This window comes from Pelobates fuscus, chromosome 6, assembly GCF_036172605.1.
Source record: "Pelobates fuscus isolate aPelFus1 chromosome 6, aPelFus1.pri, whole genome shotgun sequence".
Taxonomy (NCBI): Eukaryota; Metazoa; Chordata; class Amphibia; order Anura; family Pelobatidae; genus Pelobates; species Pelobates fuscus.
This window is the reverse complement of record NC_086322.1, coordinates 125,708,036-125,733,431: the sequence shown is the minus strand read 5'-3', so window position 1 is coordinate 125,733,431 and position 25,396 is coordinate 125,708,036. Positions and strand designations below refer to the sequence as shown.

At 41.2% G+C, this 25,396-nt stretch overlaps 1 protein-coding gene across 1 annotated transcript in view; it reads left to right on the top strand.

The window, feature by feature from the left end:
* The window catches only part of ETFDH (electron transfer flavoprotein dehydrogenase), a 33,431-nt gene extending 12,739 nt beyond the window's left edge, over positions 1–20,692 (top strand). The window contains exons 8-13 of the mRNA XM_063458229.1: positions 1,973–2,113; positions 6,778–6,921; positions 8,513–8,681; positions 18,490–18,672; positions 19,641–19,862; positions 20,389–20,692. Of these exons, the coding sequence (XP_063314299.1) occupies positions 1,973–2,113; positions 6,778–6,921; positions 8,513–8,681; positions 18,490–18,672; positions 19,641–19,862; positions 20,389–20,552 (1,023 nt within the window). The 3' untranslated portion in view covers positions 20,553–20,692. The remainder of the gene's footprint in view (positions 1–1,972; positions 2,114–6,777; positions 6,922–8,512; positions 8,682–18,489; positions 18,673–19,640; positions 19,863–20,388) is intronic.
* The last annotated feature ends 4,704 nt before the right edge of the window (positions 20,693–25,396 follow it).

The following is a 25,396-nucleotide window of genomic DNA, read 5'->3' as shown; positions in this document are numbered from 1 at the left end:
TATATTCTCACGTTGGCTCACACAGGGGATCACAGGGGGGGTCTCACTCATAGTTTAAATCACTCTAATGCTAACAGTAACTAGACTCAAACACATATGCAAGCAAGTTAAGGTTTTAACTAATTACCAACTCTCATGTCTGTCGTATCTCACTTACAATATGCTCAGCATAACTCTCGGAAACACACAGCATGCCATCCTAATGGCTATCTTAAACCAGTTAGCTGTATAGCATTAACCAGACAAGTCATACAATCAACACTTACACCTCATTACGATACATCATAGTCACTGTCGCAATGCTCACTACGATATGCGTACTGAGGTTACCGCTTGTCACTCTGGTGACTTACAATTAGATGTATGTACCCAGCTTGATTATCCTCATACAAATACAAAAAGTGCCTATAACTCAATGCCATTTATGTGAAAATCCTGCGTTACTGAGCTTGTACCATGCTGTTGTGGCATCGTCAGCTGTTATGTTATCTCATGCACAATAAAAATAAAGAATTTTAAAAAAAATAATAATCTTGGCTAAATGGCCTGTGATTTCTTCTTTATATAATGTATGCTTTTGTGTGGCAATTTTATTTTCTGTGATGGCTATTAAAGTTACAAGACAAACATACCCACTTCTAAAATTGTTTCACATTGAAATTTTATTGTAGGTCTTATATTTTGTGACCTCTAACTTTTAAAGTAAACTTAAATCCTGCACATATTATGCACTCCATAAACCAATACACAGAAACTTAATTTATTTTTTTAATTACTTTTCATAAGCTGGACATATTATACACACGCTATTATTGCCAAAACTGTGTGGGGGGAAAAAAATGTTTGTTTTTTTTTGTTTTTTTTAATAGTAAATGAGAAATTATATATGTATATGTCACATCAAAGTAAACTTTGTTTTGTCCTCTAAAACACGGTATATAATATGTGTTGTTGCAATATATGAGAGAGATGGGGGGGGGGGGGGGTTAATGGGCATATTCACTGAATATTATACTAAAATATATATATATATATATTTTATTATTTATTATATATTTTTTTATTATTATAATAGAGGTCAAACACGTCCTCCAAACTGCAGTTTTCAGGCTTCTTGTCAAGCCATAATAATGCTGAACATCTGCTACTAACAAAAAAAAAAAAAAATATATATATATATATATATATATATTGAACTTTTATAATAACCCCATTTCCTTGGGGCAATTACACCAAGATACATAGCATAAAACAAATAAGGCTGCATTTTGAAACAATTGTATGTTTTATGTTTGTATTTTTTGTATTGATTGCCGTGTTTAGCTGCTGCTTTATATATTTTAAAGTTACATTTTGTTAAAAGGAATTCTCCCCCCCCCCCCCCCCTAACAATGCCATCTCAATTATGTAATTATAGGGGTCGGAGGTCTTGGGCGTCATCTTACATTTTCAAATGGTTTAATCACTCCGTTGTCCTCCCGGCACCGGTCTGCTCTGGCCTTTTCGCACTGGTACAGAAGGTTTTTCCTTTGGGCGCAGATAAGATGAGACCGTCCGCTAATGTCCTCTTTGAGAGAAATGGTTTAGAATGTATGTGTGAAAATTGGCATGCTAGGGTTTGAGGAGCAGGCAAAAGAACAGAGTAGATGGCATTGGGAGGACAACTTATAGAGTTATTCACTAAAGTGAGAATTCTGAGGGAATTTTACATTTAAGGTCAAAATAGTCAAACTGGAAAAATTCTCTGTCAGCTATACTTTCATTTTCTCTACTATGGCCTAAAATATGAACTTCGCTCCGAATTCACTTGGATTTTTCACTTTAGTAAATAACCCTGTTGGAATCTAATCACATAAGGTAAGATGACTCCCAGGATGTTCATAGCATTGTAAATGTGTTGTGCTGCACAGTACATGTTTCCAATTTTAAAATTTCATTTTTCTGGGTTTGTTTTTTGCTCTTCTTTTTTTAGCTGTGGATTATTGATGAGAAGAAGTGGAAGCCTGGTCTGGTGGAGCACACGGTGGGCTGGCCTTTGGATAGACATACCTATGGAGGATCGTTTCTGTATCACCTTAATGAGGGAGAGCCACTTGTTGCACTGGGGTTTGTGGTAGGTTTTGAAAGTCTTTTGTGTGGGATTCTTTTTAATTTAAATTTTTGTAGGTGATAATGATAAACAAATGAGTAATGTGACACCACATAGGAACCTATGAAGTAATATCAGCACAGACGCCTCCCAGAGCATTACGTTTAGTTACTTAGAAGGTATAAGTTGAAAATGATGTAAAACAGTGAAACATAACAAATACATATGGAAAACCAAGGCATTTACAATTACTTTGCAGGGTCCTGTCACCTTCTGGGTGTAAAAGCAGTCACATTATCCACCTTCTAGGTATGGTTGGGGTAAAGCCCCAGTTGTTCCTGTATTCCATCTCCAAAGCCAAGGGCTAAACAATGAATGCTTCTGTCTGGTTGGTAGCGTTATATAATTTTCCTGCTATCGAGAGTGAAAGTTACATGGAAGCATTCCAGCAAAAAACACCTACCTTCCAAAGCTTCTTAGTAATGGGTTGCATTGACTTCTGCCAATGCCAAGCTCTACGATGTAGTTCATTGAAGAATGTAAGTCTAAGGGTGCTTATGTCTGGAGAGCTGCTATTAAATGTATTTTTATTTTGAAGTGTTCAATGGCATAGAGTAATGTCTTTGTGATCAGAAGCTGGCACACGGGGAAACTTTACGATGCAAAAGGCACCATCAGTGATAAATGGTTTGGCTTGTTTTGTGGGTCGCAGTGTAACTGCTAATTGCCTAATAAAATGTGGCATTTCTTCCATCATAAGAGAGTAGAAAAATATTATTTTAATGTTCTTTTGACAACCTTTTTTATTCATGGTGACTGAAGAATGTTGGGTTTGCAGTCTCTGTATCATTTCCCTTAAGGTGTTTATACTCTGCTTGAAATACATGATGTTCTCTTCCAAGGCTTTTAACACTGGTAGTAACGGCCTGTACTTACACCTTCACCAAAGCCGTGTAGGCTGCAAACAATTTTTTTAATGTGTGCAAATAAATTGTAGATATCCTGTTTGGGGACTGAACTATCTAGGTCTGCTGTGGCAGTGCTTACTGTTGTGAGATAATCTTTTGGCAAGTCTCCTTTAGTTTGTGGAATACAGTGAAGTAGGGTACCGATATCTCGCTTGTCTTTTGGCATGACTGGCTGTTCATCACAGCCTGGTGTAGAATCAGGTGAGTACACACCAAAGCCTCTATTGCTTTCTGTTGAAAGTGCCTCTCTTCTGAGGCTGCCGGCATGAGATTTTGGTCACGACTTAAAAACAAAAGGCATCCGCAGGATCCTCTTGGCTTCCTGCAGCCAGTGTGTGTCAAAGTAGGAATGGAAAAATGTTATTTCCCTTTAAAAAATAATAGATTTGAGCTATGATGGCAAGCTGCTCAAGTAATAGCATCTGCACTGTTCTGCTGCTAGATGCGCCCCCTAGTGTGACATTTGTAAAGGATTGTCACCTAAACAATAGACATTTTTTAACTTAATCCTTTTATCAAGTATTGAAAGGAAATATAATTTTTCTTAAAGTGTAGAAAAATGTGAAAAACGTTCAAGTGCAGGAGTTGAAGGAGAGAAGATTATTTCAGACACTGCCTGACTAAAGGTGCATGTATCTGGATGGATGATCCTGTCGTGTACGAAATGTAGGAATGTTTGTTTTGTGTTTTTTCTCATTTTCTTACATATACGGTACTTTAATTTTATTTTTAAATTCAATGAAAAAAAATATATATATATTTTTTTAATGTATTTATTTATTTTGAGGCAACAGGTATTTGCAGACAGAGAACAATATATTAAGCAAACAGAATATAATATATTTTTATTACTGACTCGATACCTCCAAAAATGCTCCGGAACTGCTGAACGCTGTTGGAGAAAGTCTGACTTTCTCCACTATAAATGTATGCTGCGCTCATACAGCTTGGCTCTTTCCTCTGCAAAAGTAAATTACTTCAATACCCTCATAACCACACTCTCCCACAAACCCAAACGACTATTTCACACATTTAACTCTCTTTTTCTCCCTATTGTTCCTCCTCCACCTACTAACTTGACCGCCTCAGACTTTGCAACTCACTTCACTGACAAGATCTCTACAATCCGGGAAGAGATCTCTCATCTTTCTTCTTCCCCTTACAATACTTCCCGTAACTTCACTCCCTCTGCTGTTCTATGCTACAGTGGAAGAGGTTTCTGCTTTGTTCCAGTCCTCCCTCCCCACCACCTGCTCCCTAGATCCAATTCCCTCCCATCTCATCCGTACTCTGTCTTTTTCTCTTTCTCTAATTCTCACTAAAATTCTCAATCTCTCTCTCTCTCTCTCCTCTGGCATATTTCCATCACCATTCAAACATGCAACTATAACCTCAATTCCAAAGAAGCCCATCCTTGACCCTAACTCCCCATCCAACTACTGTCCTTTCTCGCTACTGCCTTTTGCATCCAAGATCCTTGAAAGAGTTGTGTATGCAAGATTGACAGACTTCCTCAAGTCCAACTCTCTGCTAGACCTGCTTCAGTCTGGTTTCCGCGCTAAGCACTCAGTGGAAACGGCACTGACCAAAGTATCCAATGATCTACCTGCTGCAAAATCTCGTGGTCACTACTTTATCCTTATTCTCCTTGACATTTCTGCGGCTTTTGACACTGTTGAATATCAACAGCTTCTTCTCATCCTCCGCAATATCGGTCTACAAGATATTGCTCCCTCCTGGTGCTCCTCTTACCACTTCCAGCGCTCTTTCAGTGTTTCTTTCTCTGGCTCTGCTTCTTCTCCCCAACTCCTCTCTGTTGGTGTCCCCCAAGGTTCAGTCCTTGGTCCCCTACTGTTCTCTATCTATACTGCCTCTCTTGGGAAAACTTATTAGCTCCTTTGGCTTCCAATATTTCTATGCGGATGACACGCAAATCTATATGTTCTGATCTCTCCCCGTCCCTCTTGAATAGTGTCTCTGACTGCCTCTCTGCTATTCCTAACTGGATGGCTGCCAACTTCCTTAAACTCAACTTGACCAAAACTGAAATTCTGGTCCTCCCTCAAGTGTTGCTACCTGTGTCTGTCTCCCTCCAAGTCAACTGTGCTAACATCAGCTCCACTACACAGGCTCTCTGCCTAAATGTTCTCTTTGACTCCGACCTCTCTTTTACGCGTCATGTTCAGCCTATCGCCAAATCCTGCTGCTTCCATCTCAAAGAAATTGTGAATTCCGACCCTACTTAACGCCAGATTCGTCTAAGGTGCTGGTTAATTGCACTGTCCTTTCTCGCCTTGACTACTGTAATCCGCTTCTCAGTGGTCTTATGTGCTCCCAACTTGCCCGGTTACAGTCCATAATGAATGCAGCGGAGAGGCTCCTCTTCCTGTCCGCCCACGCCTCATCCTTCTGTCAGTCCCTACATTGGATTCCTGTAAGATATAGGGCTCAATTTAAAATTCTGGTTCTTGCTTTCAAATCTTCATAATGCTGCTCCCACCGATCTATCCTCCCTAATACACAAGTATGTCCCATCTAGGCCCTTACGCTTTGCTGAAGACTTCTATCTTCTGTCCATACTCCCACCTCAGATGCTCGCCTTCAAGACTTCTCGAGGGCTGCACCGTCCCTGTGGAACTCACTTCCCTCCTCCGTTAGATGCTCACCCAGTCTCCACTCCTTCAAAAAATCATTAAAACCCCACTTCATAAAAGCGTATCAATTAAACTGTTAATAGCACCTGACTGATTCCTCTCTTACAACTGTCACTAGTCTAATACTATCCTTACCTTTTGTGTCACTTTACCCCACTCCTTGTAGCATGTAAGCTCATTGAGCAGGGCCCTCAAATCCTCTGTTCCTGTGTGTCCAACTTGTCTGGTTACAACTACATGTTTATTAGTCCACCCACTGTAAAGTGCTGCGGAATTTGTTGGCGCTCTATAAATAATAATGATTTAACTACTCCATTGACACGTATTCACTTGTGTAGCAATATAAACCTACATTGACACGACAACATTTCATGTTTCATCTCCCTAATCTTGAAGAAGCATTTGCAAGTTTTTACCTTCCTGGCATTGTAGAGGGAACTCTATTTTTGGTTTCAATGTTCAATGTTTTTCTCACTGTTGCTGAAGAATGTTTTCTTTTTGTATGGAACAGCATTTTCATAGAGCTACACCTTCATTTGAAATGATTTTAAAAGGTTGCAAAATATTTATTATAGATATGTAACAAGCAATGACATTTAGCAGAATATCTACAACCTAAAACGTAGACTAACAGATTTTTATGATTTGCCTATAATCAAACATGTTAAATCCACATGGTTTCTGGTCATACACTTTTAGGAGTAAGATATTCTAGAGTGTGTTTCAACCTTATCACACATGTTGTTAAACCACGGGCTGACAAATATGGAAACTTAGAGCCATATATTTATTTTAAGAGACTAGCAAGAGGGGTACATTTGTAGCTTTTATATAAATTGGTCAAAATATAAGGCAGGAATAATAATTGCAAGAGACATGACTTCAAAGCTTCTCACGGCTTGTAGAAGTTGGGTTACAGGAATAATTGTATTTTATTTTTTTCTTGCAATTGTCATTCAGTAAAAAGACTATAACATTTGACCCACTAAAGAACTGTACTTTATAAGTTACGTACATTGGGTAGCAGCTCCTCTTCATTCATTGTTTTGTTTTTTTGTCTTTTCAGGTTGGACTAGATTATCAGAACCCATATGTGAACCCTTTCAGAGAATTTCAGAGATGGAAGCACCATCCCAGTGTTATACCTACACTGGAGGGTGGAACCAGGATTGGTTATGGAGCTAGAGCCCTCAATGAAGGAGGGTTTCAGGTAACCTTATTAGGTTTGTAGTAGGCCATAGTAATAAATAATGTGTACAGGTAGTAAACAATTCATGTTCGGAAGCAGCATTCCTGCATATTGTTCACATTACTATGACGTTTAAGCAAGAAGAATACATAGAAATATTTAAAGGGATTCTCCAGTGCCATGAAAACACACCCATTTTCCTGGCATTAGAGAATCCTGGAGTGCCCACCATCCCATGTTCAAACCCCTTCAGACACTTGCCTGAATCCAGCACCGATGTCCCTCGGCGCTGAGTCAGGCTTTGCCCACACTCCTCCCCCTTTGACATCCGCCGGCGGGGGAGACCTAATGGGCATGCGCAATTCAATGCTTTCCTATGGGGAGTCCGGCGACGCTGGAGGTTCTCTTGCATAGCATGAGGACGTCCAGGGTCATGTAGACGACCAAAAGTTGTCTAAGAAGCTGGAAGTCCCTCTAGTGGCTGTCTGGTAGATGGCCACTAGAGAAGGACTTAACTCTGCAAGGTAATTATTGCAAATTATGAAAACTGCAATAATTACACTTGCAGGGTTATGGGTGATGGGGAATAGGTCAATCATGTCAGCAGCCCCTGCACACAGTTCTGAGGGATTTAAGGTGGGGTCATTTTTTTTTCCTTAAAAGCTTCCAGTGGTCATACTACCTAGATTATATTTGACACCAGGGTATTCTGCATGTGTTTTCCAGATGTCTAGCCCTGCCTTACCTGACAAACTAGAAAAAGCAGACAAAATGCCTACTGCATTTATTTTTTATTGAATGTGCTACTCCACTTCCAGATCAATGCAAAAAGAAAACCTGTAATCAATGCGAAGCTGAATTGCTAGAAAAGTCCAAGCACATAGAAATTCAGTCTTTCTTAACCTGGTTTCAAGAGAATTTCTTACAAACATTTGAGTCTTTTAATGAATTAACTGTAAAATCCAATGAGGCTGTATCTGTCCAGGACAGACCTATAAAAAGATGTAAGAGAAGCAGGTCTTCTCAGTCAGACGTATCTGCTTGTGAATGTTCCCTCACATCTCTATCTGAAGTCGCTAGTCAAGATCTTACTATAATCCTACAGGTACTGCTGCTATGTGTTGGGAAAATCAGAAATTTTACTTACCGTAAAAATGTTTTCCTTAGTGTCAGTACAGATCTCCCTTAATGTTTGGTATGAAAGTTTAATATTTTTGCAGCATTTGGTCTCCATGTTGTTTCTTGCTATGGCTGGAGTGTTCAGTAAGGGATCAAGTTAGGAGGGGGAGGAGGTTTTTTTTTTTTTTTTTTATTGTTTCGAGTTTATTTCCGGGAGTATTTATCCAACATAAACAAGAACATTCCACAAGTACTGCCACTATACAAAGGAAAAAATAATCTACAGTAAGTAAAATTAAATTTTTTATTTTTATTTTTTTACCTCAGATTTGATTATAATGTTTTAAATATGCCACCCAACGTCAATGCAAGTCTATATTTGAGTTTTTATACTCATAAGTGTGAGCCACATAAAACCAGCACATTTTTTGGTTACTTTCTTTCTGCCTAATCACAGTGGTTTCATGGCTGTACATTTGCTCTTCTCTTTCAGTCTTTACCAAAACTCACCTTCCCAGGTGGAATTTTTGTAGGGTGCAGTCCAGGCTTTATGAATGTACCTAAGATTAAAGGGACTCACACTGCTATGAAGAGTGGTATGCTGGCCGCAGAAGCCATCTTTAAACAACTATCTGATGACAATCTCCAGTCAAGTACTCAAGGTCTAAAATAATTTTTGTTCTTTGATTCATTTGTCACCTTTTTAATCCTTGTAACTCGCAGCATAACCTAATCTTACACTTTGGGATTTTGTATCTCTCAGTTGCAAATGTCAAATATACCGTACATGGATATCTCAAATAAGTATGCATAGTTTAAATATTTTTATTTATAGTTGGTTTTCTCTTCCTTGTTTAATTTTACAATGTATGATATACAACTGCTATGCTCCTCTGATGCAAAGAAGGCGTTTATCAAAGTGTAGTGGGCATACCTGTTTGGATTGCTAGAGCACTTGAGCTTTTCCCCACTATTTATGGGAGCTATCACAGCTTTACATATGGACCTGAGGGCACAATTCACTCTCCCAGGGGCAGGTTCAACTCCATTTACTAACTCCAGGTGGACGAGGCAGGGGTGCCCTCTCTCAACTTTACGGTTTGCACTTTCCTTGGAGACCTTTCTTCACCTGACGAATCCTCTAATAAAGGGCATTATGGTGGGACAAGAATATTTTTAGATAGCACCATATACTGATGACATTATCCTTACTGACCCTGTACATTCTCTAAATCCACAGTTTGAATGGTTCAAAGTTTTGGATATGTCTCAAGTTATAGAGTAAATGTAAACAGATCTAGTGCTATCCCTATGAATTTGTCAGCTGCCGATACAGAACTGGTTTGGTCAAACAAATAACTACAGATTAGCTTGTCCGTAAGATACTTGGGAAGTAAGGTTAAAAGTGACTAGAAGACACTTTTTAGTGCGAACTACTCTGTTCTGATTCAAAAAAATCAGGAGGGACCTGGAAGTATAGGGAGAGAGACCAATATCTTGGATGGGCATAGTATAAAGGTAAATGTTCTTCCGAAATTGCTTTTTGTATTCCAGGCATTCCCAGTGTTAATCACAAAAAGAGATATTGAGGGCATTCAGGGGACCATTGATAACTTCATATGGAACAACAAAAGGCATAGGCTAGTGGAGAATATGTTGAGTGTTTTTTGCATGCCTTGTGAATTTGATCCCTGAATGTTTATTATCCCAACTTAGAGTGCTCAACCAGGAGAGCTCAGAAATTTAATAAAATCACATTGGCTGCCAGGAGGTCCATAGCAGCAACAACCAGCAACTTGGTTGAGTGTATCAACCCCCACACTTAGAGAGGTCAGAGCAAAGATTGATGAAAACAACCCAATGGATCAACTGACTGCAACTTAAATTCAAACAGGCTGGATTAGTGAATTGGATGTTATCATGGTGTTAACCTGTCCTTCCCATCTATCCCTTTTTGTTCTTTCATTATTTGGTTTTGTTTAAAATGAAAATGTAACATGGTTGTAGCAAAACTGTAATAATGGAGAACTGTACTTGGAACACACTTTGTCTATAGTAAGATACACTTTGTCAGTCACTTGGGCTCCCCTGCTTGCAGTCCTGTCCCTTTTACACATATCACTAAAGTGGAAATTCCTACTTCCGCATCAGCAATATCATTTTCCCTTCCAGATTAGAGGCAGTGCACTACAACAGGGATTTGCTCAAATCTGGATCGGAAAGGCAGGCAGGCAACCAATTTTTAATCCCGTAGACTCCTCCTCCTATAGGTATAAAACCACCTGTAACCCCCAAATCCCCAGTTTCCTGCCTGCCTTCGGCATGGTAGGAGGCAACTTACGTGGAGAAGGTGAGCTGGTAGATTCCAGGGATGGCTCTGTCCTTAGCAACTCAGGGCAAGTTCTGTCCTTATTTTGTGGTGGAACGTAAACCGGGCGCCGGCGTTTCACCGGGTTTTATACCTCGGATCCTCAGTCGGAAATGGCGAAGGTGCGCTGTGCTGGAGATGGAATGCATCCCACCGGTTGCGTTCCATCTAGAGATCGCGGAGCGCTCCGCATGCGCGAAGCAATCTCTTAAAAATCAGGCATGAAAATTTGAAAATCCTTGTGTTTCAGGACCAGGGAACTACATTACCCAGCAGCAACTCCCTGCTTGCCAGGTTCTCGCATTCCTGTTGCAGTGTGCACTCACCTGCCCTCCAGCACAATCAGAGGCCATTAAGGTAAGACTGCTCTAGTTTTTTCATTAATGTGTCTTGCCTGATTAAATTTCTATTTTATTTAAAAATTTTAAAAAACAAAAAACAAATTCTTCTTTCTCTTTTCTCTTCCAGTATGTTTAAATTAGAGAAGACAGATAAACCTGGAGAAAAAGGGAGAAGCTTAGCCAGAACGAAGCATTTGATGTATGCCACTTGTTCACAGCCTTTACCAGATGACTACAAAAAGAAAGCGTGTGGCAATTGCTATAAAGAGGCTTCAGAAGAAGCTAAAAAGACAGAAGTTTTGTCTCTCATGTCATGGTTCCAGAATAGCATGCAGAAAAGTTTGGTGGATATAAAGGAAGCTGCTCTGTTATCAGCCTAGTCTGCCATTCAGTCAAACCCTAAGAAAAGAGCCAAACCAGGTTCTCCTCCTTTTAAAAGGAAGAAGTCGGGATGGGAAATTCTGGAAATGAGCTCTGAATCATCATCTTCTGATGAGTACTCTTCCGAAGAATCCAGTGCTTCCTCTGACGGGGAATATTTCTTTCAGGAACCGTATCTACATAAACTCATCAAGGATGTCTATAGCCTCATGGATTTGGAAAAATCTCCTTCAGGTTCACAGGAAGAAAACTTAAGTTTGTGAAGAGAAAGCTTACGTATTTTTCTATTCACCCTTCTGTACAGCAGTTGATGCTTAGAGAATGGAAATCTCCGGCCAAGAAAGCTTTTGTATCCAAGCTTTTCAAAACAATTTTTTTCACTTAAAGAAGAACCTGTCAAGCAGCTGGAGGTCATACCTAAAGTGGATATACCAATTGCACAGCTAGGGGAAAAAAACACACTTCCTATTGGAGATTCCAGTGGGCTCCAGGATGCGATGGGCAAACGAGCAGAATTTAGCATAAAGAAGCTTTTTTTTTTTTGCTTTTTTTTTTTTTTTTTTTTTCCTTCACCTCGGTAGCCAAAGCTCAAAGATGTTGGCTGGATACTTTGGAGAAAGTTTATATGGGTGAATCCAGAGACGATCAAGTTAAACTTTTGAGGAATGTGAAGATGGCTGTGGATTTTTTGGCTGACTCTTCATCAGAGACGGTGAAATTTTCAGCAAAAATGATGTTACTCTCTAATGTAACCAGTATGACTCATAAGCTTGTCTGCTGACTCTGCTTCTAAAAATTTGTTGTGTGATCTTCCCTTTGAACAAGGTAGGCTGTTTGGTTTGCAACTGGTCAACCTGCTAAAATGTATGGCGGAATGTAGGAAAACCTTGCCTGACGAAAAGAAGAAAAATTGGAACAAACCATTCTTCAACAAAAACAGACGTTCTTACAGAGATTCCTATCGAAGGTTCTCCTATAAGAAGAATCAAAGAAGGCAATTTTCCTTTCAGAATAAGGGAAAGAGGAAATTTCAAGAAAAAAAAAAGAAAAAAGATTATGACGCTATAACAGTAGGTGGCAGACTTCTGTTATTCAAGGCAGTATGGCAGAAGACTACTACAGACAGTTGGGTCTGGTCAGTGGTTCAGAGAGGTTATTGTATAGAACTTCTCAAATTTCCTCCAGGAACATTCCTTTGTTCAACTGTACATTCCCCAGATATGGCATCAGTTCTTCTCCAAGAAATTTGGGTCTTATGGCAGAAAAATGTGAGAGAAATTCTTCCAAAAGGAGAAGAATTCAGAGGTTCTTATTCAAGAATATTTTTGGTAAAAAAAGCCAGATGGTTCTTTCCATCCAATTCTGGATTTAAAATTAGTAAACCGGTTCGTGCTTAAGAATTTTTTTTGCATGGAAAACATCATCTCCACCTCACATTCAACCAGGTTCGTGGCTATGTTCCATCGATCTGCAAGATGCCTATCTACACATACCCATAGCAGCAAACAGCAGAAGGTTTTTAAGATTTGCAATACAAGATCAGGATCGGCTTCTGCATTTCCAATTCAGAACCTTGCCCTTTGGCCTTTCTTCGGCTCCATGAGTCTTTTCCAAGTTACTCATGGTTATCACAGCAGAATTGCGGAAAAAAGGTCTCCACATCGTACTGCACCTGGACGATTGGTTACTCATAGCGTCTTTAGAGCTACAACTACTGAAAAACATCAGAAGGTCTACTATCACCCTCCAAAAACATGGTTGGATTATAAACACAGACAAGTCAGAGTTAACCCCATCTTGTTCTGTCCTTTTTCTGGGTCTCATTTTAGACTCTATTGAAATGAAGATTTTACTTCCAGAGGAGAAGATAAACAAAATCATGGTCACCATTATCAACTTGCAAAAGAAGAGTTTTGCACTATAAGAGAAGCTATAAGACTTCTGGGTCTGTTCACTGCCACAATTCCAACCGTAAACTGGGCCCAGGCACATATGAGACCATTGCAGAAGAATATCCTCTCGTCCTGGGATAGGAAAACGGCATTCCCTAGACCAGTCCATAAATTTAAGCTCTTCGACTCGACTAGGCTTCCATTGGTGGATGACTTCACATTTCCTTTCAGAAGATCTTTCGTTCAGATTTTAAAATTTTGTTTTTATAATTACAGATGCATCAAGTAGTACTGGCCAAGGCCAGTAAGGTATTGTCATGCATGAAAAAGGGCATTCATTCTCGGGACGAGAATATCATTTTGCCTCTCTATAAATCACTGGTAAGACCACATCTTGAATATGCTGTGCAATTTTGGGCACCTGTTCTAAAGAAGGATATCATGGCACTAGAAAAAGTGCAGAGGCGGGCTACAAAATTAATAAAAGGAATGGAACATATCAGCTATGAAGAAAGGTTAACAAATTTAAACCTATTTAGTTTAGAAAAACGTCGCCTGAGAGGGGATATGATAACATTATACAAATATATTCGGGGCCAATACAAACCATTGTGTGGAAATCTATTCACAAACCGGACTTTACATAGGACACGAGGCCATGCGTTTAGACTGGAAGAAAGAAGATTTCGTCTAAGGCAAAGGAAAGGTTTTTTTACTGTAAGAACAATCAGGATGTGGAATTCTCTGCCTGAAGAAGTGGTTTTATCAGAGTCCATACAGATGTTCAAACAGCTACTAGATGCATACTTGCAAAGACATAATATTCAAGGATATAATCTTTCAATGTAGGGTAATAACTGCTTGATCCAAGGATAAATCTGACTGCCATTCTGGGGTCAATAAGGAATTTTTTTCCTAGCTTGTTGCAAAATTGTGCTTCAAACTGGGTTTTTGTTTTTTTTTTTTGCCTTTTGGATCAACAGCAAAAAACAAATGTGAGGAAGGCTGAACTTGATGGACGCAAGTCTCTTTTCAGCTATCTAACTATGTAACTATGTAAGTATGGGATGGGTTGTTCACATGGGTACAAAGCTGACAAATGGTATTAAGAATCTGCAAGATGCAAGGAAGTTTTCAAACTACAAGGAACTAAAAGCCATCTGGTTGGCACTTCTCTTATTCAAAAGACATCTGATGGGTCGTCACACTCACATAAGGCCAGACAATTCAACCGCAGTAGCCTTTGTAAACGCGACTTCCTGGATGCGATGTCGTTATCCTCATCCCACGTATTCTACAAAAAATCGCCCAGGACAGATCAAGGATGATGGCAATACTTCCCTTACCTTCTGGCCTCGAAGAAGTTGGTTCTTTTTATGTCAGAAAATTCTGGAACACAAGCTGGTTCCGCTTCACACCCTTCAAACATTCCAATTAACAGCCTGGTATCCGAATGCCAGATGCTGAGATCAAGGCATTGATAGTGGTTGTCCAATTAGCCAGGGGTCAAGTCCTGGGTAAAAAAGTGCAGGAACTCACCCAAGATCCACTCCCCGCCCCCCCCCCTCCCCCTCACCCCCAAAAAAATGAAACGCTTGTATGCAGGGGCTGAGTAAGGGCACGGGGCTGAAGAGGGGGACAGGAGCTGAGGAAGAGGGACAGGAGCTTAGGAGGGGGGAGGGGGGGGCATGGGCTGAGGAAGGGGGACAGGGGCTGAGGAAGGGGGACAGGGGCTGAGGAAGGGGGACAGGGGCTGAGGAAGGGGGACAGGGGCTGAGGAAGGGGGACAGGGGCTGAGGAAGGGGGACAGGGGCTGAGGAAGAGGGGCAGGGGCTGAGGAAGAGGGGCAGGGGCTGAGGAAGAGGGGCAGGGGCTGAGGAAGAGGGGCAGGGGCTGAGGAAGAGGGGCAGGGGCTGAGGAAGAGGGGCAGGGGCTGAGGAAGAGGGGCAGGGGCTGAGGAAGGGGGACAGGGGCTGAGGAAGGGGGACAGGGGCTGAGGAAGGGGGACAGGGGCTGAGGAAGGGGGACAGGGGCTGAGGAAGGGGGACAGGGGCTGAGGAAGAGGGGCAGGGGCTGAGGAAGAGGGGCAGGGGCTGAGGAAGAGGGGCAGGGGCTGAGGAAGAGGGGCAGGGGCTGAGGAAGAGGGGCAGGGGCTGAGGAAGAGGGGCAGGGGCTGAGGAAGAGGGGCAGGGGCTGAGGAAGAGGGGCAGGGGCTGAGGAAGAGGGGCAGGGGCTGAGGAAGAGGGGCAGGGGCTGAGGAAGAGGGGCAGGGGCTGAGGAAGAGGGGCAGGGGCTGAGGAAGAGGGGCAGGGGCTGATGCTCGTGTGCAGGGACTGAGTAAGGGGGACAGGGGCTGAGTAGGGGGACAGGGGCTGAGTAGGGGGACAGGGGCTGAGTAGGGGGACAGGGGCTGAGTAGGGGGACAGGGGCTGAGGAGGAGGACAGGGGCTAAGTAAGGTGACAGTGCTGTGGAAAAAGGGACAGGAGCTTAGGAGGAGGGGGGGGACATGGGTTGAGGAAGGGGCCATGGGCTGAGGAAGGGGCCATGGGCTGAGGAAGGGGCCATGGGCTGAGGAAGGGGCCATGGGCTGAGGAAGGGGACAGGGGCTGAGGGAAGGGACTGAGGCTGAGGAGGGGGACAGAGGCTGAGGAGGGGGACAGAGGCTGAGGAGGGGGACAGAGGCTGAGGAGGGGGACAGAGGCTGAGGAGGGGGACAGAGGCTGAGGAGGGGGACAGGGGCTGAGGAGGGGGACAGGGGCTGAGGAGGGGGACAGGGGCTGAGGAGGGGGACAGGGGCTGAGGAGGGGGGCAGGGGCTGAGGAGGGGGGCAGGGGCTGATGAAGGGAGCAGGGACTGGAGGAGGGGGGACAGGGACTGAGGAGGGGGGGCAGGGCCTTAGGAGGGAGACAGGGACTGAGGAGGGAGACAGGGACTGAGGAGGGGGGACAGGACCTTAAATAGGGGGACAGAGACTGAGAAGGGAGGACAGGGACTGAGGAGGGGGGACAGGGACTGAGTAAGGGGATAGGGCTTGAGGAGGGGGACAGGGACTGGGGAAAGGGACTAAGGAGGGAGACAGGGACTGAGGAGGGGGGACAGGGCCTTAAATAGGGGGACAGGGACTGAGGTGGGAGACAGGGACTGAGGAGGGGGGACAGGGACTGAGGAGGGGGGACAGGGACTGAGGAGGGGGGACAGGGACTGAGGAGGGGGGACAGGGCCTGAGGAGGGAGACAGGGCCTGAGGAGGGGGACAGGGCCTGAGGAGGGGGACAGGGACTGGGGAAAGGGACAAAAAAAAAACAACCTAAAGTGCCTTCCCCCCTCCCTGAGGCTTACCTTGGGCCAGGAGGGGTGGGACAGGATCTGGAACCTGCAGCCTGCAGTCAGTGGAGTAAGCCGGCCTCTCCTGATGATGTCAGGATGAGGGGGCGTGGCTTCCTCTGCTCCCCAGCGGTCCTGTGAGAAGAGCAGAGAAAGTCACGCCCCCTCCTACTGACATCATCAGGAGAGGCCGGACGACTCCACTGACTGCAGGGGGAGAGGTGAGTTAAAAATCCGAGTCCCCAGTCAGAGGCAGGGGATTCGGATTTGTGCTCCCCCTGCTCTGGCAGCCGCTTGTGCCAGCCCTGGGTCCTGCAGGACTAGTAATGGGAACGGCGTTCCTGCTGTGGGAAAAGTGCAGGAACGCCGTTCCCACGCGTTCCTGCAGGACTCGAGCCCTGCAATTAGCAGCAAAAAAAGACTCCACTTCGTTAGTTTACACTAGAATTAGGAAAAGGTTTTGCTCTTGGTGCTATAATGTGGGGTTCAATCCTCTATCGGCTTCTGTTCTTCAGATTTTGACATTTCTGCAAATTAGGGTGTGCTAAAGGCATTCGTCCTGCTACTCTGAAGGTCCACATCTCTATTCGTTTTTTCAGTATTCGAGAATGGCTTTGGATGCTCTTATTTCCAGATTATAATTTTTTTTAGAGCACTTTCTAGAATCCTTCCTACCATCGGGCAATTGGTTCCCCCTTGGGATTTAATTATTGTCCTCTCGGCTCTTTGTGAGACACCGTTCGAACCCTTAGAGTCTGTCAGTCTGAAGATTCTTACATTGAAGACAGTATTTTTGGTTGCAGTGACGTCTGCTAAACGTCTGGGTGAACTTCAGGCCTTGTCCTCTTCTCTTCCTTTCCTAGTATTTCACCAGGATACGGTGGTCCTGAAACTTCATCCGTCTTTTCTTCCTAAGGTGTCCACCTCAACTAATATAAATCAGGAAATTGTTCTCCCTACATTTTGCTGGAACCCTCAGAATCCTTCGGAACATTAATTCCATTGCCTGAATGTTAAACGCTGCCTGCAGTTTTACATGGAAAGGTCTACTTCGTTTAGGAGATCAAACAGATTGTTCGTCCTTTTCCAAGGAAAAAAAAAAAGGTCTTATGGCCTCTAAAGGCCCACTGGCAATATGTATTAAAGAAGCTATTGTATTAGCATACCATTCTTCTCAGATGTCTGCTCTGAATTTAAGGGCTCATTCTACCAGAGCTGTTGCTACCTCATGGGCCTCAAGAGCTTCGGCTTCTCCTTCCCAAATTTGCAATACAGCAACTTGGTCGTCTCTACATACCTTCTCCAAACATTATAGGTAAGACGTACAGGCCTCTGAGGATTCTATTTTTGGGTGTAAGGTGTTACAAGCCGGGGTGATGTGAAATTTCCCACCCTTAGGGGATTGTTTGTTTATCCCTGTTGTAGTGCACTGCCTCTAATCTGGAGGGAAAAGTTCAAATTTTACTTACTGTAAAAAAATGTTTTCCTTAAGATTAGAGGCAGTGAAATATATTTCCCACCCTAATTTATTAAAGGATTTTTTGCAGTTATTTGGCTTTTGTATTTTCTGGGGTTTTGGGGGTTCCAGGTGGTTTTATACTGGGAGGAGTCTACAGGATTAAAAGTTGGTTACCTGCTTGCCTTTCCGATCCAGATTAGAGGAAATCCCTGTTTTAGTGCACTGCCTCTAATCTTAAGGAAAAATAAATTTACGGTAAGTAAAACTTTAACTTTCTGTCCATCTTTGGATAGAATTCATAGGCCAAAGTGGCAAATTAAACTCTGAATGAGTTCTTTCCATAGTTGGGACAACATTGATATTGCTAAAATAGAAGTATTCTGTAAAGTGGTGCCTGACTGAGGGTGCCTTGGGAACCCAGGTAAATGTCAAACTAAAAAGAATTTGACTCGAACCAGTGGACTCTGGGCACTAATGCAGAGTGCTGTTGTGGTTATGGTGCTTAGAGTGGCCTTTCATTGTAGTTGAGTATCAACATGGTCATTAAAATCCCTTTTCAAAACCTGTGTTGTTAAACATTTTGATTAGGCTATAAACTAATAACTCTAAATCGACATATGTAAAGACAGAAATATACATAAATATATATACTTTTTTTTTCTTTGCCAAAGCTGGTGCTTAATTTTTACATTCTGCTTTAAATAGGCCTGAATGTTCCAGAGTATGAAGAAGCACTGAGAAAGTCCTGGATTTGGAAGGAACTTTATTCAGTGAGGAATATCAGACCTTCCTGCCATGGACCTCTGGGTTTGTATGGTGGAATGATCTACACTGGAATCTTCTACTGGATACTCAGAGGAAAGGAACCCTGGACACTAAAACATAAAGGTATCATTCTAAATGGAGTCACATTTCTTGATTTCCCCCTATCTCCCTCATTTATTTATTTTTTTACAATTATTGTCACAATCTAATTTCCGTACAGTAAATAACCTTATGAGTTTCCAGGGTAAATGAGGAGGTGCTTTTTCCATCTCAATATTTATTTGCCTAAATTTTGTAAAATAAAAAAAGGCAGATTGGGGAGTCGCTTCTGGAAACTGGGTAGATGCATAGAGAAATCATTCTCTGTCTTTCTGCTTTAGAAGGGGCCGACTGGAGAGATGCTTAGGAGAAAGCAGTTGGGGCAGTTGCAGAAGAAAAGCAGATGCCTTCGTGAGGGATAAAGTAGGGATCGGCATATATAATTTTTCCAGAGCCGATTGATTATTGGTCAGCTTTCAGGACCATTTCTGATAACCAGTGCCAATATTCTGTACATTTAAAGTTTTTTGAAAAAGAAAAACATTTTCTGTACAAATCTGGCATTAAAACTGAACATGCGAACAGCAATCACTTTTCCCTGTCAGGCAGACAGTACATGCTTGGATCACTGAAATCCCAGCATGTGCAGTTATGTTTCTGATAGGAGTGTATCACTCTCAGGCAGCCAACCCAGTAAGTTATATTTGATTATTTACGGTCTCACTGCTCCGCATGCAAGGACTCACAGGGAGGGGTGACGTGAGGTCACAAGTTGGCACCTCTTTGGCTGGTAAGTTATTGGTAAGATCTGTAAATAACAAGTCCAATACCAATTATTGGAAACATGCTGAATAGCGTCCCTAATAATTGGCCTATCACTAGATAAGAGACCGATTGGGGAGAAGTCAGGGCTCAGAATAAATATTCTCAAGATGCATTTTTTTGATTACTTTTTCTCTCTGTAAGTAAAACATCATAGCACTTGCTCAGTCAAAATCTCATTATAGGAATCATTTGTGAAATATTCCTTCATATTCTCATTTCTTGACAAGGTTTGGACAGTGATCAGTTAAAACCTGCTAAGGACTGCACACCAATTGAATATCCAAAGCCTGATGGGAAGTTAAGTTTTGACCTCTTGTCATCAGTGGCTCTCAGTGGCACTAACCACGACCATGACCAACCCCCACATCTAACGCTAAAGGACGACAGCATACCAGTAAACCGAAATCTTGCCATATATGATGGGCCAGAGCAGAGATTCTGCCCAGCCGGTGAGTAGTAGACAAGTCTCTTTATTTATATTGGGAGGGGGTTTAGGGGTAGTTGGGGAGGGTACAAGCATGGCATAAAAATGGAAAGTATTATGACCGAGAAAAATACAATTGTATGTTGGACTCTATTAAAATTAAATGTTTATAGAATTACAAGGTTTACATACAGTACGTCTGTGCAATGCATGAATGTAAGATTAGCTTTTCCTGCACTCAGACTATATATAACTGGCCATTGTATTAATTTTTCTGCCTTTTACAATAGTGTATTTGACATGTTAAAGGCGAGAGACTAAATTATAACAGGAGCAGCCACGTCATAACAATGCCTAATTATTTGAGAAACACAATATGGTTCCTAAGGACCCTATGCAACTATGCTCTGCTTTTTTGCATTAGCGTCACTCTGCAGTCATTTAAGAGGGACGTTCCATTTTGATGCACTATATTTAAAGGTATACTTATGATGTATTGCGTCATTAAGCTGCTGTACCATATCATTAATGTGGTTTACTTTTCTCTTCAGGGGTATATGAGTATGTTCCTCTGGAATCTGGTGAAGGGTCACGGTTACAGATCAATGCTCAGAACTGTGTCCACTGCAAGACCTGTGACATCAAAGATCCAAGTCAGAATATTAACTGGGTTGTTCCAGAAGGCGGAGGAGGTCCGGCTTACAATGGACTGTAAACGCAGAAACAATGTTGATTAAACAAATCTGCGTCATGGGATCATTGTTTCGAAGGAAATGTAATTTCTAATGAAATTCAAAATGAATCTGTAAGTGTTTTAGGATTTTTCCTATTTGATGACGGAGTTGCATTAACTTACTAATGTGGGGTGTATGTCTGATTTCCTGGTTTAAAACGTGTTGTTGCTTTCTAGCAGCTGTGCTTTATGGGCAGGGCAATGGCTTCAGGAAGGTGTATTATACAGTTTACTACAAAGCCTTAAAAATTCTGAGGAGCATTATATGCTCGACATTTTTTTTTCTTACTTTTAAGATGATGTAAAATGAATACAGATATTTTTAAAGACTTAATTGTTTTTGTGAAGTTATTTCTGTGAAATAATGAATTCATGTTCATTATTAATTCGACATCTGGTTATAATGGTAATGATTGAAAATTAAAGGGACACTCCATGCACCCAGACCACTTCTGCTCATTGGAGTGGTCTGGGTGCCAACTCCCACTACCCTTAACCCTGCAAGTGTAATTATTGCAGTTTTTTATAAACTGCAATAATTACCTTGCAGGATTAAGTCCTCCCCTAGTGGCTGTCTACTAGACAGCCACTAGAGGGAACTTCCTGGTCCCTACCACAGATTATCTGTGCTAGAGCGTCGCTGGATGTCCTCACGCTGTGTGAGGACCTCTAGCGTCGCTCTATTCCCCATAGGGAAGCATTGAAATTCATTTTCAATGCTTTCCTATGTAGTGCGCCAATGCGCATGCGCATTAGGTCTCCTCGGCTGGTGGGCGGGATCAGTCTCGCCCACCGGCCGACGGAGGAAGAAGGTGGAGCGGCGGGGGAGGAGCAGGCAGCGACGTGGGACATGTCGCTGCCTGAGGTAAGTGACTGAAGGGGTTTTCACCCCTTCAGTAACCGGGTATTGGGGGGTGGGAGGGAGAGGGACCCTCCAGTGCCAGGAAAACTGATTGTTTTCCTGGCACTGGATTTTCCCTTTAAGCTCTACCCAAATCCCTCTTGCTATTTTTAATTAAAGTAGAATAATTAGCATTAGATGCGGTCAGCTTTAAATATAATGCAGGTGTAGCCTATTGTGGTTATTTCTCAACAGAAAGATTTTATTAAATTCTTTTTATCTTTTAAATAAATTAATATTGCAGGAGAGGCATATACCTATTTCATAATTTAGATTTTTTTAAAGTCTGATTTTTACTAAAGGAGTTTCAAAGCATGGATAATCCAATGCCTTTTCTAAGATATCTTCTATTCAATTCCTCCAGGTAAACTTAAATTACCAAAATACTATTTTAACAGTGTTCAAGTGGATTTGTAAAATAGGTCTAATTTCAAACTAATTGCAACAGCTGTGCCAAGTCTTCTCACATTAAAAAAGAGACACTAAGCACTTAAAGGGAAACTATAGTGCCAGAAAAGCAAGGTTGTTTTCTTGGCACTAGAACTCCCTGTAGTGCGCCCCCCCCCACACCCCCTCCAAGGTGACAGGTGAATGTCAATAAAAGGGCATTTTAAGTCTCAAAAGCAGCACTATATCAATGAAATCCATGGTTGGACTGAGATAATACAACTCTGCAAACTTCTGCATTAACAATGCCACAACAGAAGGGGCAGGTTTTAGCTACTGTAAGTATTTTTTTTTTTTTATCCTCCCCACAACTTGCTCCGTTTGACACAAAGTGGGAGGACATCACCCCAAGACTGATCTGCATTATATCTAGTTATGGTGAACACTTAAAAGGTTATTTCAGTACTTCAGAAAAAATCTTTCTAAAATACTAGTTGACGGTGGTGGAGTGTGTAATCTTTGACCAATGGTCAAATCCTACAACAGCAATTTTATTTATTTTTTAAGAAGAGTTTCAGCTTTGCCAATTCTCGAAGCCGTTGCTAGTTTGAAACAGGCAGCTTGTGTATTCTGAGTGTAGATCTATGGAGGTTCCTTCAATCTCATAGGATCTTACGTAGATGTGCAAAAGTACAATACAGAACAGCATGACTGACACTGCTCCTGGAGAAAGTGCCCAGAGTTAAAGATAGATACCACAACGAAGATGGCAACACCTGCAAGAAAGACCTTCAAGTAAATAGTAAACTTTACTTAGATATAAATGATTAAAGTTGTATGCCAGCACTGTCGCAATTTCTTTGGTGAACATTCAGCTTTTGGATCAACAGCAAAAAAACAAATGTGCAAAGGCTGAACTTGATAGACGCAAGTCTCTTCAGCTATGTAACTATGTACATTACACCAGTAAGTGATACTTATGTAATTTTTAGAATTATATGCTCCTGGCTTTTTAACCCCTTCAGGACGGAGTCAATAGTGCACGTTCTGATCAAAACAAAACGTAAACAAAAACTGGAATTTGCGCTATATGTCTGTTCACCCGTAGTTCCCCTCTTTCAAATTATATGCACCCACACTTATTATATATCATTTTGTTCAGGAGAAACAGGGCTTTAATCTATCATTAACTATTCATATATGGAACATCATTTATTATGAATAAAAGTAAAAAAAATGTGAGAAAATAAGATTTTTTTTTAAATTTGCATTTCCGTCTGACATTTTAACTGTGAATGTCATAATACTGTTAGGTTTTACTGCAAAAAAAATGCACATATTTGTAATCAGCGATGTCTCACGAGTACAACAGTACCCCCCATTATCAGGTTTTATGTTGTTTTGGAAAGTTACAGGGTCAAATATAGAACATTACATTTTCAAATTGAAATTTGCCAGATTGGTAATGTTACCTTTGAGACGGTGTGGTAGCCCAGGAATGAGAATTACCCCCATAATGGCATACCATTTGAAAAAGTAGACAAGCCAAGGTATTGAAAGTGGGGTATGTTTAGTCTTTTTTAGTAGCCACTTAGTCACAAACACTGGCCAAAGTTAGCGTTCATATTTGTTTTTGTGTGAAAAAAGCAAAAATCGAATATTTGGCCAGTGTTTGTGACTAAGTGGCTACTAAGAAAGACTGCACATACCCCACTTGCAATACCTCGGGTTGTCTACTTTTGCAAATGGTATGCCATCATGGGGGTAATTCTCATTCCTGGGCTACCATACGCTCTCAAAGGCAACATAACCAATCTGGCAAATTTCAATGTGAAAAAAATGAAATGCAAGCCTTATATGTGACTCTCTAACGTTCCAAAACACCATAAAACCTGTACATGGGGGGTACTGTTATTCTCGGGAGACTTCACTAAACACAAATATTAGAGTTTTAAAACAATAAAACATATTACAACAATAATATAGACCATAAAAGTGCAGTTCGCTTGTAAAAAATGCAAAAAACGTCACTTTTACTTAAAATATCATCGTTGTAATACAATTTACCAGTTTGAAACACGAATATTTGAGTTCAGCGAAGTCTCCCGGGTAAAACAGTACCCCCTATGTACAGGTTTTATGGTGTCTTGGAGAGTTACAGGGTCAAATATAGTGCTTGCAAATTAAATTCTCTGCACTTTCTCCCTGTGTTGTCATGCATGTCAATCAAATTTTAATTAATCAAATCACATAATTACGTTAAAAGATTATTTAAATATACATGTAGAATTTTAATATATATGCATTTATAGGTATTTAAATTCTACGTGTATACTGATGTAATCTTTTATGTAATTATATGTATTTATCTATATATATATATTTGCGGTTATTTGTATTTTATATATAGATAGATATATATAGAATGTCATTCTAAGTGTATTTTGTTACCGATATATATATATTAATAACAAAATACAGTTAGAATGAAATTACATATGCATATATAATTTATATTAAATTTTGTTTCAATATTTTATTTATTTATTTTATTATTTAATTTATTTATTATTTTAATTATACGTATTTATATATAATATATATATGTACATCTATTATATATATAATATATATACATATTATATATATGTAATGTCATTCTAAGTGTATTTTAATATTAATATATATACTTATATTAAAATACACTTTGTATGACGTTACATATATATATATATATATATATATATATATATATATATAAATAAAAATGCATTTATTTTATTTTTACACATGTCTAATTTTATTTTTTTAATTCTTCCCACCAGCAGGGGGACTGTCTGATATTTCAAACAGTCCCCCTGCTGGCATATCCACAGCCAGCTATAGGGGGCCATGTGATCGCTCTTTGAGAGCGATCACATGGCCCCCGGGGGCCTGATTTTCCGTGGGAGGGCTGCCTGGGCTGTGAGGCAGTCATCCCGAAGCGGATCGCGGCGGAGGTAAGTATAACTTACCTCCTGGGGCTGCAAGCCGTTACGGCGTGCTATGCCGTCATAACGGCGTTAAAGCCCACTTAACCCGTGACGGCATAGCACGCCGTAACGGCGTTAAGGGGTTAAATTACTTTAGATCATTAACAAACATGATTAAACATTTTACCACCAACATGAAATGTTCCAATAGTGGTTGGCAAATCTATTTTAGACAAAAAACGCAGCATACTAAAGAAGTCTAGGCACCCTTGTTGATTTAGTAATTATGGTGCCATTAGGTGGCAGGCGATTACCTCCAGAATGGCTCTAAAATATGGATGAAATTGACATTGCGAATGCTGAAGTAGAACATTAGTAATAGCTTACAGCTGTAGCTTAGCTGGGTGCCAGATATGCGCTTCATTGACACTAGTTTTGAGCAAACAGTTTCACTAAGTATCAGACCAGGGATAGCACAATAGCACCATGACCAATATACTGGTATGTTATGGTGCCTAAACTGAAACATCACTTTAATCAGTAGTTCATTTGTTTTTACTTTCACA